Genomic DNA, 13,968 nt, shown 5'->3' on the forward strand with positions numbered 1-13,968 from the left:
TCTGTGGTCTACAAATTTACATATATTTACATACAATGTGTTTAATTTTATTTCCAAAGATGAGTGTCATGCTTATGTTTTTTAGAATTTCTGGAACTTTTTATTTGTTTAGTAATGTGACACGAGGAGTATTTAACAACATTGCCCATAATTGAACTGTTTTCTTTCATGGCTGTATAACTCATATCTATGTTGTAGATTAGTGTGTTGACAAATTGATAGCCATTTAAGTGCTAGTGGGAATATTCAGTGTGTAATCATGAACATGTACAAGTCTTTCTGCATGACATATAACTAGATAATGAGTTACTATATAAAACAGTGTGTATAAATTTTATTTCAATGGTATTTCCATATTATACTCCCTCAAAATTAGTCCTCCCAGATTATTTGTTCTACAAATTACTTGCAGGAATATTACTTGTTGACAATTTAAATTTCCCAGATTTTCCATACCACCTTTATATGTCATTGGCCATTTCGCTTTTGTGAATTTCCTGTTTGTACTTTTCATTTATTTTCATATTGGAGTGCCAGACTTTTCACTGGAGATTTTTAGTCTTTCTTATTGCACAGTGACTACCAACCTTTATCTATTACCCGTGCTGCTGTGTAGATTTGAGGAAACTTTTGTAAGCCTACATGCTTGATTTAAAAACATTTTCTACTATGGAAACATATTGTTCTACCTTCTTACTTTCTGTTAGTTTTAGTTTTCTTTAAATATGTGTAAGTTATCTAGGTGGGTTCTATGAGAAGTTCTTGGTAAATTTTCCTATAATTCCCAAACCTCAATGTTTCTTCTTTAAAATAAACTATGCCTAAGGCTGATGAATGTTGTTTAAATGTTGTGGATGGTGGTCCCCTTGATCAAAGAGACAAGACTCATTCCCTGAGCTGGACATTTTGATAATAAACTGCTTTTCTGAGGTACAGTTTTCATCAGTACCTTCAGATTGTTTTCATTTGATTCACCAGGTTTTACAAAATTTACATGATTTTTGTCTTGTGCTCATTGTTTCTGCTTATTTCAGTCATAGTGGACCTAGGTTTAAAGAAAATAATGTCTATAATATTTTCTGTCATGATAAAGGATTGAATGTTTACATGTAAGTGTTATGGGAGGGAGGACGCAATAGCTTCCTGAGGAAAGAGACAAAAGAATGAGAAATGCTGATCTAAAGTGTGGTTATGATATAATATAATATGAAAGTGAAAGTTGCTCAGTCATATCCAGCTCTTTGGGACCCCATGGACTGTAGCCTGCCAGGCTCCTCTGTCCATGGAATTCTCTAGGTCAGTGTACTGGAGTGGGTAGCTATTCTCTTCCCCAGCGGATATTCCCAACCTGGTATCAAACCCAGGTCTCCCATGTTGCAGGCAGATTCTTTACTGTCTGAGCCACCAGGGAAGCCCAAGAATACTGGAGTGGGTAGCCTATCCCTTCCCCAGGGGAATCTTTCCAACCCAGGAATTGAACCGGGGTCTCCTGCATTACAGGCAGTTTCTTTACCAGCTGAGCTACCAGGGAAGCTCATATTATAATGTAATAGTAAATAATTCAGTCAACAAACCCATTGAATTTCTCATCATATCTGCAAGCAGCTAAGTGGTGCTCTGTCCTGAATTGTAAAAATATACATAGATTTAGATATGTATATAGATATAGATAAGATCATAGATATATTCAGGTAGCTTTGGAGAGAATGAAAATTCAAAAGTCTCTTTAGAGTTCAGTTAATTATTTTCTTAACATACAGTTGAAAACTTATATCCATTAGCAAAAGCTGGTTATGGGAGTGAAAATAATAGATGAATAAAAGGTGGGTGACAAAAAGAGAATTAGGTCATGAAATTAAAGATTTTTGCAAATATCTCAGTTTTATAGATGGAAGCATGTAGCAGTTGCTACATTTCTAATTCCATGAACACTCCAAAGGCAAATGACTTTAACTGGATGAAGGCAAGTGTCTTGCCATGGCTTTAGGTAAGAAGTGTTGTTGAGGCTGGATGCACAGTAAAAATGAAGAACTATTAGTGGTCTCACTAATAAAATTAAAGGGTGAATCTTTCAAAAGAATTCCAATTATTGAACAATCTCTATAGCAAGGAAAAGCTATAAAATTCTATACAAAAATGAAGATAAAATTCTGAATATCTACAAAGTAATATGGATACTGTGAATAGACTTTTATTGCTCTGGTTTCTACACCCAACATGTGAAAAACAGTTAAATTCAACCACATCTTTTAGTATACTTTTGCATTAAAATAATAAATTTCAATACATACCCACATCATTTTATGGAGGAGTTCTACTTATGAGGCAGAACTGCTAGAGCAGCAGTACCCAAACTTTTAGGCCCCAGGAACCAGTTTCGTGGAAGACCATTTTTCCATGGACTGGGATAGGAAGCAATGGTTTTGGGACGATTCAAGCACATTACATGTATTGCACACTTTATTTCTATTATTGCATCAGCTCCACCTCAGATCATCAGGCATTCGATCTCAGAGGTTGGGGACACCTGCGCTGAGTCTCAGATACAGCTAGTCTCTTTTCCCCTTCTTTCCTGTTTTAGCAAACTTCCAGCAACAAAATAGACAACACTTTGTGATGACAAATATGGCAGTTGCCACACAGGCCAGCAGGAACCCAATGACATCCAGAGAGTGGTACTGGAACCAGGTGAGGTCATGGAGAGCTGGCCGCAAGTGCTTGGCTCCTTTGTGGCGCATGACAAACTCGATCCAGAAGACTGCTCTGTCCAAGGGCTTCATAGGCTGATCATGTTGAATGGCTGATAATCTCATCACATTCTCTTTGTAGCTGAAGGAAAATCAAACAGTTATCATTATGGAATGAGCTATAATAGATAAAAATGTGAAAATTCCTTGCAGATGGTAACAGAGTGCAACACAGAGTGGAAGAAAAACAGATAATTGTCTCCGAGGTGATTATTGAGATATTAGCTTATGGGCTAGGATTCTTAAATGCACAGTTTTCAAGCTACAAAAGAAAAGAAAGAAAATGGGAGAGAACAAGATTGTGTATTCTAAAGAATGGAACAAGCTGTCCCAAAGGAAAGAAAAGAAAAGAAATTCGTAATATGTTTGTCCAAAGTTTGAATTATCTCATAAAGAATTGTTAATAGACCTGGTAGATGTATTTCAAAATGTTATAATCTAGATATAGCAGGTAAATCAGGGATGAGGTTTGGAGACATGTCCAGACAGGGCTGGTCTTACATTAGTGAAGTGGTGGTTGAGAGTGTGGAAGTAGATTGACTCAGTTTGATTCCTGACTCTTACTTTGTTGGCTGCTTTTTAATTTTTCTGTTCCTCTGATTGTTTTTAAGAAAATTAATTTTACTAACATTTTACTAACATTTTTAAAACATTTTTATTTTTTAAACTTTTAATTTTACTCTGGAGGGCTCAATTATGATAGAATCTGTTTCTCAGTTTTTCATTGTTATATGAAATGGCTAGGAATAGTATCTAATTATTTTGAGAATATTGTATTGATTCTTAGAGGCATTCCTAGCATGCAGTAGACACTCAGTGAATCCTTACTAGTACTGTTGTTCTGGTTCTTGTATTGTTGTTCTGGTTCTTTGTCAGGAGCCTTCTGGAGAAGGCTCAACATTTCACTCTCAGGCATTGCAGACACACTTGTTTCTATTACTGAAATAATGGCAGACTAATAGCCAAGAAGGAAGAATAAAGAGATATAGCTCATGAACCTTAAATCACAAAGTGCTATAACATGGCAGTGTGGTAATAACAATGGAAGTAACTTTTCTCCCTTTACTGTCAAAAACACAGGAGGAGCACTGGGTTTTTGCAAAGACTGCAGTAATCCTGGAAATATATATTTAATACAAGAGGAATAGACTACAATAAAGAAGTTACTTAAAATGTGTAAAGTAACACTGTTTTACTAAATACAACATGTAGCATATCATGAACATTCAGTATATTTTCATTTTTGACACCAACATTACATTATTAAAAATTAAAAAGGCATACAAATATACTAGAGATATGTACATTTACATAAAAACAGCAAAAGAAAGATTTGCTTCTTTCAAAAAAAGAAGAAAAGTGCTTTTTGTGCTGCTCACTTATGACAATAGCTGTGCTAAAATTAAATTTAAATAACACTGCTTATAAAACACAATGCATTTTGCTGCCATTACTGGCACATTCTCAAAATGCTTCCTTCACAAAGTCATTATGACAAAATGGGGAATATATACATCATATTTGTGATATTAATATAATTGTGTCATTGAAATTCATGTATATCCTGAAGTGATTTGGAAATTAAATGTTTCTGTTTTCAGAAAATGTGTTTTTTAAATAGGGATATCCCAACATAACTACCTATTCCAAATAAGACAAAAATGAGCACGAATCAAAGAGCTCTGAATATGCTTACATTTATAAGGTGTATCTACATAGTTGTAATTGAGAAAATTAGAAAATTCTAGTTGTTTACCATGTATGAATGATGGGATCAAATATTATTACAGACTAGCAGATACAGAGAACAATCTATTGGACACCATATTTGGGGCAGTAGAAACACACAGGTGGGGGAGTAGGAGGCAAAATTACTGGGAATCACATAAGCTCAAGGAGGTGTTATACAACACTGGAAATTTAACCACTATTTGGTAATTAGTGTAAATTGAAAATAAGCTGTAAAAATTGTGTAACATTTTTTACAAAAAGGAATATCCCAACATATGGGATTCCCTGTTGGCTCAGATGTAAAGAATTGGCCTGCAATGCAGAGACCTGGTTTGATCCCTGGGTCAGCAAGATCCTCTGGAGAGGGGAGTGGCTACCTACTCCCATGTTCTTGCCTGGAAAATTCCATGGGCTGAGGATTGGTGGGATACAGTCTATGGGGTCCCAAAGAGTCAAATACAATTGAGAAATCAACACTTTCACTTTTCATATTAACATATTCTTCCCAAGTCAATTATGTTTAGATTTTATAATTCTTCCAAACAAGACAAAATGACCACAGTAAAAAAATTAAAAAACAAAACAAAACAAAAATATACCCACATTTATAAATAGGATATACATATTTGAAACTGGGTAGTTAGAAAATTATAGCTGTTTATCATTTATCAGAGATGGAGTCAAAATATTAGCATAGAAAACTTGGAAAATAGTAAATGTAATTGGAATTTGAAATGGATTATATCATGGTGGTTTACTGAAAATAAACTATCTTTTAAGAGTTTAAAATATTTGTGGCGGTCCTAAGATGGTGGAGGAATAGGATGGGAAGACCACTTTCTCCCTCACAAATTCCTCAAAAGAACATTTCAATGCCGAGCAAACTCCACGAAAGAACTTCTGTAGGCTGGCAGAGGACATCAGGCAAGCAGAAAAGCAGACCATTGTCTTCAAAAACAGGTAGGAAAAAATATAAAAGATGAAAAAGGAGACAAAGGAGGTGGGGAAGGAGCTCTGTCCTGGGAAGGGAAGCCCATCCCGGGAAGGGAATTTTAAGAAGAGAGGTTTCCAAACACCAGGAAAGACTCTCCCTGCCGAGTCTGTGGTGAGCCTTGGAAACACAGAGGGCAACATAACAGGAAGGGAAAAATAAATAAATAATTAAAACCAAGAGATTACAAGCCCACCAGTAACTCCCCCAGGGAAAAGCAGCACAGACGCCTGCATCCGCCACTAGGAAGTGGGGGCAGGGCAGAGAAGCGCGTCACGGGCTGCAGTGCTTTGTAAGAATCGGGCAGGAACACCCACTCGCAACCAGAACGATCTAACTTGGGCTAGCAAACCAGACTGTGGGATAGCTACCACGAAAAGCTCGAACATAAGACAGCACCAGGACCGAGCACAGAACAAAGGACGGAATGGAAAAAGCTGGCTGCACACCATCCCTGCCGGGGACAGGCAGCCAGAGCCGTAAGGGCTGGAAAGTGGCAATTGCAGACCCAGAGAGACTTCACTTGCCAAACTGCAAGCAGGCTTCTTTGCTACAACTTCTGGGGGTGCTTGACAGTCACCATCTGCCTCACAAGGGGCGCCAGCAGTCCACCCAGAAAACTGAGCAGCAGAGGCAGAAAAGGCGACAAGTCGCAGTGATTGCGCTCTCCAAACTCCTGAGCTACTCGCACCCGGGAAGGGCACAAAATGCAGTCCCAACCGAATCTGTGCCTCTGAGGGCTACCTGAGCACGGAACCAGAGCGGCTTAGACTGGGGAAGTGCACGCAGCCTAGGACCGGCCCTAGAAGGTTCCTGGCTGAGCATTGTAGAGACAGAGCGGTTTGTACGCCATGAGAAGGGACAGGTCCAGCGGGGCTGAGACACTGTGTGCACACGACAGCGCTATTTGTTTGCAGCATCCCCACTCCCCACAGCACGACCGAACTAGGGAGCCTAAAAAACCAGCAAACAGAAGAAGCTAAACAGACGGAACCGCCTTGGAAGTGACCCCACACTGCCCACAACATCAGAGAAGGGCTAGATATATTTTTACTATTTTTAAAATCATTCCTTTTTTTTCTAACTTTTTTTTTATAGTTGTCTTCTATTTCTCCTCTAATTTTTATTTCTATAACCTATTATTACTATTAAAAAAATGACTCTTTTTTTTTTTTAAGGCAAACACCATATATAGTCTTTGGGTGGTTGTTGGTGTTGTTTTTTTTTAAATAATTCTTGTGCCTTTTTTAATCTTTCCTTTTTTCCTTTTTCCTTTTCATTCTGCTTCTTTTCTTTAATATTGTATTTTTGAAAATCCTACCTCTACTCTAGATTTTTAATCTTTGCTCTTTGGTTTTTGTTGTCAATTTTGTACATTTAAAAACCCAAACTTCACTACCCAATTTCACCTGAGACCGAGATTACTGGCTTGACCACTCTCTCCTCCTTTGGACTCTCCTTTTCTCCACCAGGTGGCCTCTGTCTCTTTTCTCCCCATCTCTTCTCTATCCAACTCTGTGAATCCCTGTGTGTTCCAGATGGTGGAGAACACCTAAGGAACTGGTTACTGGAAGGATTTGTCTCTCTCCTTCTCATTCCTCTCTCTTATCCTCCTGGCCACCTCTATCTACTTCCTCCCTCTCCTCTTCCCTGTATAACTCTGTAAATACATCTGAGCGGTAAAGACTATGGAACGCACATAAGGAAGTGACTACTGGCTAGCTTGCTCTCTCCTCTTTTGATCTCACCGCATCTCATTCCAGTCACCTCTAACTACCCCCTCCCTCTTCTCTTCTTGTCACTCAGTGAACCTCTCTGGGTGTCCCTCAATGTGGAGAAACTTTTCATCTTTAACCTAGATGTTTTATCATCGGTGCTATATAGATGGAGAAGTCTAGAGGCTACTGTAAAATAAAACAGAAAACCAGAAACAGGAGGCTTAAGTCCAAAGCCTGAAAACATCAGAGAACTCCTGAATTCAGGGAACATTAAGCAACAGGAGCTCATCAAATGCCTCCATACCTACACTGAAACCAAGCTCCACCCAAGGACCAACAAGTTCCAGAACAAAACATACCACGCAAATTCTCAAGCAATACAGGAACACACACCTGAGCTTCAATATACAGGCAGTTCAAAGTTACTCCAAAACCTTTGACGTCTCATAACCCATTACTGGTCACTCCACTGCACTCCAGAAAGAAGAAACCCAGCTCCACCCACCAGAACTCCAACACAAGCCTCCCTATCCAGGAAACCTAGACAAGCCACTGATGCAACTCCACCCACAGTGAGGAAGCTCCATAATAAAGAGAACTCCACAAATTCCCAGAATACAAAAAGGCCACCCCAAACGCAGCAATATAACCATGATGAAGAGACAGAGGAATACTCAGCAGGTAAAGGAACAGGAGAGTTGCCCACCAAACCAAACCAAAGAGGAAGAGGTAGGGAATCTACCTGAGAAAGAATTCTGAATATTGATAGTGAAAATGATCCAAAATCTTGAAATCAAAATGGAATCACAGAGAAATAGCCTAGAGACAAGGATTGAGAAAATGCAAGAAAGGTTTAACAAGGACCTAGAAGAAATAAAAAAGAGTCAATATATAATGAATAATGCAATAAATGAGATCAGAAACACTCTGGAGGCAACAAATAGCAGAATAACGGAGGCAGAAGATAGGATTAGTGAAATAGAAGATAGAATGGTAGAAATAAATGAATCAGAGAGGAAACAAGAAAAATGAATGAAAAGAAACGAGGACAATCTCAGAGACCTCCAGGACAATATGAAACGCTCCAACATTCGAATTATAGGAGTTCCAGAAGAAGAAGACAAAAGAAAGACCATGAGAAAATCCTTGAGGAGATAATAGTTGAAAACTTCCTAAAATGGGGAAGGAAATAATCACCCAAGTCCAAGAAACCCAGAGAGTTCCAAATAGGATAAACCCAAGGCGAAACACCCCAGGACACATATTAATCAAATTAACAAAGATCAAACACAAAGAATAAATATTAAAAGCAGCAAGGAAAAACAATTAATAACACACAAGGGGATTCCCATAAGGATAACAGCTGATTTTCAATAGAAACTCTTCAGGCCAGGAGGGAATGGCAAGACATACTTAAAGTGATGAAAGAAAATAACCTACAGCCCAGATTACTGTACCCAGCAAGGATCTCATTCAAATACGAAGGAGAAATCAGAAGCTTTACAGACAAGCAAAAGCTGAGAGAATTCAGCACCACCAAACCAGCTCTCCAACAAATTCTAAAGGATATTCTCTAGACAGGAAACACAAAAGGGTGTATAAACCCGAACCCAAAACAATAAAGTAAATGGTAACGGGATCATACTTATCAATAATTACCTTAAACGTAAATGGGTTCAATGTCCCAACCAAATGGCAAAGACTGGCCGAATGGATACAAAAACAAGACCCCTCTGTATGCTGCTTACAAGAGACCCACCTCAAAACAAGGGATACATACAGACTGAAAGTGAAGGGCTGGAAAAAGATGTACCATGCAAATAGAGACCAACAGAAAGCAGGAGTGGCAATACTCATATCCGATAAAATAGACTTTAAAACAAAGGCTGTGAAAAGAGACAAAGAAGGCCACTACATAATGATCAAAGGATCAATCCAAGAAGAAGATATAACAATTATAAATATATATGCACCCAATATAGGAGCACCGCAGTATGTAAGACAAACGCTAACAAGTATGAAAGGGAAATCAACAATAACACAATAATAGTGGGAGACTTTAATATCCCACTCACACCTATGGACAGATAAACTAAACAGAAAATTAACAAAGAAACACAAACTTTAAATGATACATTAGACCAGTTAGACCTAATTGATATCTAAAGACATTTCACCCCAAAACAATGAATTTCACCTTTTACTCAAGTGCTCATGGGAACATTCTCCAGGATAGATCACATCCTGGGCCATAAATCTAAACTTGAAAAATTCAAAAAATCGAAATCATTCCAAGCATCTTTTCTGACCATAATGCATTAAGATTAGATCTCAATTACAGCAGAAAAACTATTAAAAATTCCAGCATATGGAGGTTGAACAACACACATCTGAATAACCAACAAATCACAGAAGAAATCAAAAAGAAATCAAAATATGCATAGAAATTAATGGAAATGAAAACACAACAACCCAAAACCTGTGGGACACTATAAAAGCAGTGCTAAGAGGAAAGTTCATAGCAATACAGGCGTACCTCAAGAAACAAGAAAAAGTCAAATAAATAACCTACCTCTACACCTAAAGCAACTAGAAAAGGAAGAATTGGAGAACCCCAGAGTTAGTAGAAGGAAAGAAATCTTAAAAATTAGGGCAGAAATAAATGCAAAAGAAACAAAAGAGACCAGAGCAAAAATCAACAAAGCCAAAAAGCTGGTTCTTTGAAAGGATAAATAAAATTGACAAACCATTAGCCAGACTCATCAAGAAGCAAAGAGAAAAATCAAATCAATAAAATTAGAAATGAAAATGGAGAGATCACAACAGACAACACAGAAATACAAAGGATCATAAGAGGCTACTATCAGCAGTTATACACCAATAAAATGGACAACGTGGAAGAAATGGACAAATTCTTAGAAAAGCACAATTTTCCAAAACTGAACCAGAAAGAAATAGAAAATCTTAACAGACCCATCACAAGCACAGAAATTGAAACTGTAATCAGAAATCTTCCAGCAAACAAAAGCCCAGGTCCAGACGGCTTCACAGCTGAATTCTACCAAAAATTTCGAGAAGAGCTAACACCTATCCTACTCCAACTCTTCCAGAAAATTGCAGAGGAAGGTAAACTTCCAAACTCATTCTATGAGGCCACCATCACCCTAATACCAAAACCTGACAAAGATACTACAAAAAAAGAAAACTACAGGCCAATATCACTGACGAACATAGATGCAAAAATCCTCAACAAAATTCAAGCAATCAGAATCCAACAACACATTGAAAAGATCATACACCATGACCAAGTACGCTTTATCCCAGGGATGCAAGGATTCTTCAATATCCACAAATCAATCAATGTAATTCACCACATTAACAAATTGAAAAATAAAAGCCATATGATTATCTCAATAGATGCAGAGAAGGCCTTTGACAAAATTCAACATCCATTTATGATAAAAACTCTCCAGAAAGCAGGAATAGAAGGAACATACCTCAACATAATAAAAGCTATCTATGACAAACCCACAGCAAACATTATCCTCAATGGTGAAAAATTGGAAGCATTTCCCTAAAGTCAGGAACAAGACAAGGGTGCCCAATTTCACCGCTACTATTCAACATAGTTCTGGAAGTATTGGCCACAGCAATCAGAGCAGAAAAAGAAATAAAAGGAATCCGAACTGGAAAAGAAGAAGTAAAACTTTCACTGTTTGCAGATGACATGATCCTCTACATAGAAAACCCTAAAGACTCCACCAGAAAAATTACTAGAGCTAATCAATGAATATAGTAAAGTTGCAGGATATAAAATCAACACATAGAAATCCCTTGCATTCCTATACACTAAGAATGAGAAAGTAGAAAAAGAAAGTAAGGAAACATTCCATTCACCATTGCAACGAAAAGAATAAAATACTTAGGAATATATCTACCTAAAGAAACTAAAGACCTATATATAGAAAACTATAAAACACTGATGAAAGAAATCAAACAGGACACTAATAGATGGAGAAATATACCATGTTCATGGATCGGAAGAATCAATATAGTGAAAATGAGTATACGACCCAAAGCAATTTACAAATTCAATGCAATCCCTATCAAGCTACCAGCCACATTTTCACAGAACTAGAACAAATAATTTCAAGATTTGTATGGAAATACAAAAAACCTTGAATAGCCAAGCAATCTTGAGAAAGAAGAATGGAACTGGAGGAAACAACTTGCCTGACTTCAGGCTCTACTACAAAGCCACAGTCATCAAGACAGTATGGTACTGGCACAAAGACAGACACATAGATCAATGGAACAAAATAGCAAGCTCAGAGATAAATCCACACACATATGGACACCTTATCTTTGACAAAGGAGGCAAGAATATACAATGGAGTAAAGACAATCTCTTTAACAAGTGGTGCTGGGAAAACTGGTCAACCACTTGTAAAAGAATGAAACTAGATCACTTTCTAACACCGTACACAAAAATAAACTCAAAATGGATTAAAGATCTAAACGTAAGATCAGAAACTATAAAACTCCTAGAGAAGAATATAGGCAAAACACTCTCCGACATAAATCACAGCAGGATCCTCTACGATCCACCTCTCAGAATTCTGGAAATAAAAGCAAAAATAAACAAATGGGATCTAATTAAAATAAAAAGCTTCTGCACAACAAAGGAAAATATAAGCAAGATGAAAAGACAGCCTTCTGAATGGGAGAAAATAATAGCAAATGAAGCAACTGACAAACAACTAATCTCAAAAATATACAAGCAACTTATGCAGCTCAACTCCAGAAAATAAACAACCCAATCAAAAATGGGCCAAAGAACTAAATAGACATTTCTCCAAAGAAGACATACGGATGGCTAACAAACACATGAAAAGATGCTCAACATCACTCATTATTAGAGAAATGCAAATCAAAACCACAATGAGGTACCACTTCACACCAGTCAGAATGGCTGCGATACAAAAATCTGCAAGCAATAAACGCTGGAGAGGGTGTGGAGAAAAGGGAACCCTCCTACACTGTTGGTGGGAATGCAAACTAGTACAGCCACTATGGAGAACAGTGTGGAGATTCCTTAAAAATTGCAAATAGAACTCCCTTATGACCCAGCAATCCCACTTCTGGGCATACACACCGAGGAAACCAGAATTGAAAGAGACACATGTACCCCAATGTTCATCGCAGCACTGTTTATAATAGCCAGGACATGGAAACAACCTAGATGTCCATCAGCAGATGAATGGATAAGAAAGCTGTGGTACATATACACAATGGAGTATTACTCAGCCGTTAAAAAGAATTCATTTGAATCAGTTCTGATGAGATGGATGAAACTGGAGCCAATTATACAGAGTGAAGTAAGCCAGAAAGAAAAACACCAATACAGTGTACTAACACATATATATGGAATTTAGGAAGATGGCAATGACGACCCTGTATGCAAGACAGGAAAAAGACACAGATGTGTATAATGGACTTTTGGACTCAGAGGGAGAGGGAGAGGGTGGGATGATTTGGGAGAATGGGAATTCTAACATGTATACTATCATGTAAGAATTGAATCGCCAGTCCATGTCTGACATAGGGTGCAGCATGCTTGGGGGGCGGGTGCATGGGGATGACCCAGAGAGATGTTGTGGGGAGGGAGGTGGGAGGGGCGGTCATGCTTGGGATGGCATGTAAGAATTAAAGATTTTAAAATTAAAAAATAAATAAATTAATTAAAAAAGAAACTAAAGACCTATATATAGAAAACTATAAAACCCTGATGAAAGAAATCAAAGAGGACACTAATAGATGGAGAAATATACCATGTTCATAGAGTGGAAGAATCAATATAGTGAAAATGAGCATACTACCCAAAGCAATTTACAAACTCAATGCAATCTCTATCAAGCTACCAGCCACATTTTCACAGAACTAGAACAAATCATTTCAAGATTTGTATGGAAATACAAAAAACCTCAAATAGCCAAAGCAATCCTGAGAAAGAATGGAACTGGAGGAATCAACTTGCCTGACTTCAGGCTCTACTACAAAGCCACAGTCATCAAGACAGCATGGTACTGGCACAAAGGCAGAAATATAGATCAATGGTAGAAAATAGAGAGTCCAGAGATAAATCCACACACATATGGACACCTTATCTTTGACAAAGGAGGCAAGAATATACAATGGAGTAAAGACAATCTCTTTAACAAGTGGTGCTGGGAAAACTGGTCAAGCACTTGTAAAAGAATGAAACTAGATCACTTTCTAACACCATACACAAAAATAAACTCAAAATGGATTAAAGATCTAAATGTAAGACCAGAAACAATAAAACTCCTAGAGGAGAATATAGGCAAAACACTCTCAGACATAAATCACAGCAGAATCCCCTATGATCCACCTCCCAGAATACTGGAAATAAAAGCAAAAATAAACAAATCAGATCTAATTAAAATTAAAAGCTTCTGCACAACAAAGGAAAATATAAGCAAGGTGAAAAGACAGCCTTCTGAATGGGAGAAAATAATAGCAAATGAAGCAACTGACAAACAACTAATCTCAAAAATATACAAGCAACTCCTGCAGCTCAATTCCAGAAAAATAAACGACCCAATCAAAAAATGGGCCAAAGAACTAAATAGACATTTCTCCAAAGAAGACATACGGATGGCTAACAAACACATGAAAAGATGCTCAACATCACTCATTATTAGAGAAGTGCAAATCAAAACCACAATGAGGTACCACTTCACACCAGTCAGAATGTCTG

General features: G+C 37.6%; 1 protein-coding gene across 2 annotated transcripts in view; it reads right to left on the bottom strand.

Annotated features, from left to right (window-relative positions):
• Window positions 1–2,169: 2,169 nt before the first annotated feature.
• Window positions 2,170–13,968, bottom strand: part of LOC121816013 (UDP-glucuronosyltransferase 2B18-like) — a 31,160-nt gene continuing 19,361 nt past the window's right edge. For both annotated transcript variants that reach the window (XM_042251470.2, XM_042251469.1), the window contains one exon: window positions 2,170–2,829. In XM_042251470.2, coding sequence (XP_042107404.1) covers window positions 2,550–2,829 — 280 coding nt within the window. In that variant the 3' untranslated portion in view covers window positions 2,170–2,549. The remainder of the gene's footprint in view (window positions 2,830–13,968) is intronic.

The sequence above is a fragment of the Ovis aries genome, chromosome 6 (genome assembly GCF_016772045.2).
Source record: "Ovis aries strain OAR_USU_Benz2616 breed Rambouillet chromosome 6, ARS-UI_Ramb_v3.0, whole genome shotgun sequence".
NCBI lineage: Eukaryota > Metazoa > Chordata > Mammalia > Artiodactyla > Bovidae > Ovis > Ovis aries.